The 4,801-nt window shown below is 25.4% G+C and overlaps 1 protein-coding gene across 1 annotated transcript; it reads left to right on the top strand.

Moving 5' to 3' along the window:
- Window positions 1–927: 927 nt before the first annotated feature.
- LOC112601357 (kynurenine formamidase-like) lies at window positions 928–3,486 on the top strand. The gene is made up of 3 exons (XM_025348942.1): window positions 928–1,350; window positions 2,435–2,630; window positions 2,825–3,486. The coding sequence occupies exons 1-3, from the start codon at window positions 1,065–1,067 to the stop codon at window positions 3,105–3,107; spliced, it is 765 nt and encodes a 254-aa protein (XP_025204727.1). The 5' UTR covers window positions 928–1,064; the 3' UTR covers window positions 3,108–3,486.
- Window positions 3,487–4,801: the final 1,315 nt, after the last annotated feature.

Below are 4,801 nucleotides of genomic sequence, written 5' to 3'. Positions count from 1 at the left end.
ATATACAGAGTGAAACAACATGAAAAACTACTCATTAACATGCAGAATTAGATAAGTACATCGATATTTTTTAAAAATTTGTCCACTAAATAATTAAGTATAAAAAAGAGGGTTTTTAATTTTTATTTGAATAAATAGAAGTTTGTGTCACGACAGGGCACGTTTTTAGTAATACAAAAAAAAAATCTCATAAATTTAAAAATTCAATTTTTATGTATACCTGAATATTTCAAAAATTAGATTTTGAATAATTTCGTTATTAAATTAAAAAATTCGGGGTGAGTGATGAGCATGCTTGGTTAATCGCCTTGTATACAGTATTCTTGTAGTGGTTGTAGAACTAAGCATTTAATTTATTGTCCTTTCAAACATTCAAACTATAAAATATTAATTTAATGTTATTTTAAATTATTTTAACGTATTACATATAACAAATTATTTTTAGATGTTATTATTTTTACATAATTACAATTTATATTGGTAAGTAATATTTAAAATACTTTTAAATAAATTTTATTTGGATATTTATTTGCTTTCTATTTATCTAACCAGTATATTCTTTATTTCTTTAAAATAGGTACCTACTGTTGTAGTGTTGCTGTAGTTTAACATTATAGTAAATATAATAATTCAACAATGATTATTGATAGTTAGTAACCTATACCTATAGGCTTTAACCTCATGCTAATAAACTTAAACTGATATATTCAAAAATTATATTTACTTATTAATATATACTAATCACTATTTATTTATTTTTTTTTTATTACATACGTCTTGTATATACACAGTGTATTGTGTTAATATATCAATTTTTCATTAAAATTACATTTGAATGTGTTAAATCGTTGTAATACACTTTGTATATGTATAAGTAGATATAGATTTACAGATATATTTATAATACAACAAGTCATTATGGTATGGACAGACAGTATAATTACATTAGATACATACATTAGATTAGAGTAGGTCGTGCCTACTGCTCCTACTGCTTGTAAATATAATATTTGTTAATAAATCAAGTGATTTGTTTTATTTTGTAAATACCTACTAAATTCATCATGTATTTTTACTATTGGAACTTAATTTTGGTAATTTTGGTGGTAAAAAATGGTAGCAGTATTGTGATTGATTTATGCCATGGTTACCAAGATCAATTTACATGTTGGAGTCCAACGCAACGGTTCGAAATATTTGGAGTACAGAAAAGCGAAAGTTCAAGATGGTATACAACACAGAGTTTTTCAGTATCTGAACATTGTGGCACTCATTTAGACGCTCCTTATCACTTTTATCAAGATGGATGGAAATTAAATGATATTCCGTTGGAACGCATGATAGTTGAAGGTAGTTAAAATAAAATATAGATAACTCTATATAAAAATTTATACCTAAATAATCCAATAATGTTCGATTAAAAACTAACTAATCAAAGAAAATTTAGATTTTCAAAAAAAAAAAGATTTTGATCTTCTATTTTTATATTTATGTATACCAGATATATCATTTTTTGTAATTGGTTAAAATTTGAATTTTGTTTGAATGCAAGTAGTTACAGTTTAAAACATGATACAAGCGTTTAGAAAAACCGTATAGGTCTATATATATATATATATGTATACTAAACTATAAATAATTATAAGTCTAATAATTTTGTTATTAACCAAATAGTGCACAAATTCAATTTAAATGACTTAACCTTAATCTAAAAGGTTGTTAAAAATATAAAATGAAAACTAATATTTATATGTTTATAACTATTCAAATTTATTACAATCGTAATGATTATCATTTAAAGCTATTGGTACAAAGTAAATTTTTTTTAGCCGCAAAGGAGTATAGCAATCTCAGAATCACTTATCTCTGTATTTTTTAGAAATTTATCCAGTTGTATTATTTATAGTTTATACGTTAATGGTCTTAACTCTTTATACGTGAAGAGAAACACTTTTATAAAATAAAAATAAAGATATCGAATAATTAAATTTATTTATGGGGCATTGAGACAGTAATTTGACATGGGAATAGAGAATGAATTCATATTTTCATTGCGTACGATTTTTTCAAACATACACAGTTAAATACTAAAACTGCTCTTGTAGATACATTCATTAAATATAAATGTTGAACATATTTACAAAAAAAAAAAAAACAACTTAGAATAATAAAAATAAGGTCTACAAAATAATAATACTATTATACCTTCAAAATGAAAAATTTAACAATATTGTGTGCTAAATTTCATAGCATGTGATTTTTATTCGAAAAATTTACAAAACCATTACAGAAGATTTAAAAATACCTACTATAGTATTTAGTTATTTGTTATTTCTATAGAAAACATAAAATTTTTAAATAATTTAATAGTACTCATCAATATTTTCAAAAATAATATAACACTTTTAACTTAATTTTAAATATGTTTTAATAGGTGTGCATCTGAATGTCAGTCATGAGGTCAATGGAAATGGTGAATTTTTGCTTACAACCGATCATTTGAAAAAATGGGAACAAGACAATGGTCCACTCCCAAACCGTTCTGTGATATTAGTTAATTTTGGTTGGGCTCATAAGTTTAGAAATCGTCAATTATACTATAATAACAATGCAGAGCGATCAACATCAAGGTAATAATGGTTTATTTAAAAATAATATTTGTATAAAATGTAATGTTTGATTTATTTTTAAACTGAGAATATAACAGTTTATATAATTTATTATTAACTTTTGCATTCATTATTTAAAAGTATTTAGGTATTTTTAAATTAAGAACGTGTTATTAGTTTTCCTACGTGTAAAATATTTCTATAATTTTTTTAAGTTTTCCGGGTCTATCTAAAGAAGCAGCACAATGGATTGTCGATTCCAAAAAAGTATTTGGCGTAGGAGTAGATAGCCCGAGTGTCGACGCAGGCAGTACAACGTCATATGATGTGCACAAAATACTATCTAAAGCCAACTTATACAATCTCGAAAACGTAGCTTTAAATGGCACAATATTACCACAAAAAGGATTCAAACTTATTATCCAGCCAATCAAAATTATAGGAGGTACCGGCGGGCCTTGTCGTATTTTAGCTTTTACAAATAATACATTTGAATAGTGAATGAAACTTGAATACTTGCTTAGGTATATACATTTTAATTCCGTACTTAACAGCTATGATTTATTATTGATTGTTATAAAATTAAGACGTAGGTACAAAGGTTAATGTAAAACAAGATATCTTTGTAATTTTATACAAACACAATTTATTTCAAATCATTAATAATTTAAGTATTTCCACATATAATAGGTCCATTTTAGTGATATTCACGAACGAATTTTCGATTATTTTAATTTTTAAATGATTTTCACTTACTAAATGAAAACAAAGTACAAATGATGCGGGAATAAAGTGATTATTGATGATACAGATTTAAATAAAATTGATGTAGAGTGTGAACAAAAATATTGGTAATTAGTTAGTAGATACCTAAAGATAAAATTATTTATTTTATTTACATTTTGTTATGCATTACTCGTGTTATTAATTGTTAGTCAATAATAAAATAATATATATATATATATATATATAGTAAATTATCTGTGCATAAATACATTTTACATATCTATTAGTATTAATAACATATTATGACGTACGTGGTACGTAAAAATGTAAAATTGTGTTGGTATTTGATCGCTTTGCACGTATATTTGTGACTTTGAAAGTCAACCTCAGATACTGTAATTTTTCAAAGATCTTTAAAATAGGTACCTAACCTATTACAGATTTTCGAATGAGAATTTCTATGTCGACTATAAATCTTTTAATTACTTATAAATAACACAATTCATTTGAAATATAACTTCAGATTCAATGAGATTTCATTTATTCAGTGATACAGGCATATAGCAGTCTTATATAATATATTATATATATATAATCTAAGGGTTAAGTTAAGTAAATAATATGATACATTTGCCTAATACAAATTTTGAATAAAATATTTATAAATTTGCATATTGCAGATGTTGTGAGTAATTATATGAGTCCATCGAACACGATAATTTAAAATCTAAATTTCTATAAGAACCCCGTTGGCTAATTTAACACTATGGAATAAACGTGACAGTGACGGGTTCGTGATTTCATTGTCTCTTTCTATTATGGCACTTTATGCATATTGCATATACGATTTATAATCTAAAGGCCGTATATTATTCCATTCAGCCAACTAGTTTTGAAAACAATATTGAATAATCAATCACGGTAAAAAGAATAAACAATGACCTGTGAACGAACATAATGATAATATGCGTGTTTCGTCGAGTTTGTACACGACGCATACGGCAGAGCCAGATTAAGGATCCGATTCGCCCTAAAGCAATATATTATTTGGAGCTCCTTATCAGTGACTAGTGAGGAGCTATTAAAATTCAAAACAATAGGTATATACTTCGTGTACCAATTCATAAGCAGTTGCGTAAATGTTGGGTGGCCTAAGTGGCTCAAATGCACACGCCTTGGGGCAACCGAGCTGAAAAATTTAAATCAATAAAATATCAACGTGTACTTAATATTATAATAATATTTTTGTGTTCATTTTTTATTTCATACTTTAAATAATTTTATGTACATTTTGTTTAAATTTTTTCCCTGTGCTGGCTGTACTTAATGTCAAATGAATCAATAATAGGTAATTACTATATTATTATAGTACTTTTTAAAAATACGTTTATGTCCTTTGGCACGTTTTGAATCAATTAGTTGACTTTACGTCATAATTAAACTTTATTATTCTTCATTAAAAAAAA

The sequence above is a fragment of the Melanaphis sacchari genome, unplaced genomic scaffold (genome assembly GCF_002803265.2).
Source record: "Melanaphis sacchari strain LSU unplaced genomic scaffold, SCAv2.0 Contig77_pilon_pilon, whole genome shotgun sequence".
Taxonomy (NCBI): domain Eukaryota; kingdom Metazoa; phylum Arthropoda; class Insecta; order Hemiptera; family Aphididae; genus Melanaphis; species Melanaphis sacchari.
Note: the sequence above shows the minus strand (reverse complement) of the source record. Positions and strands in the feature narration are given on the sequence as shown.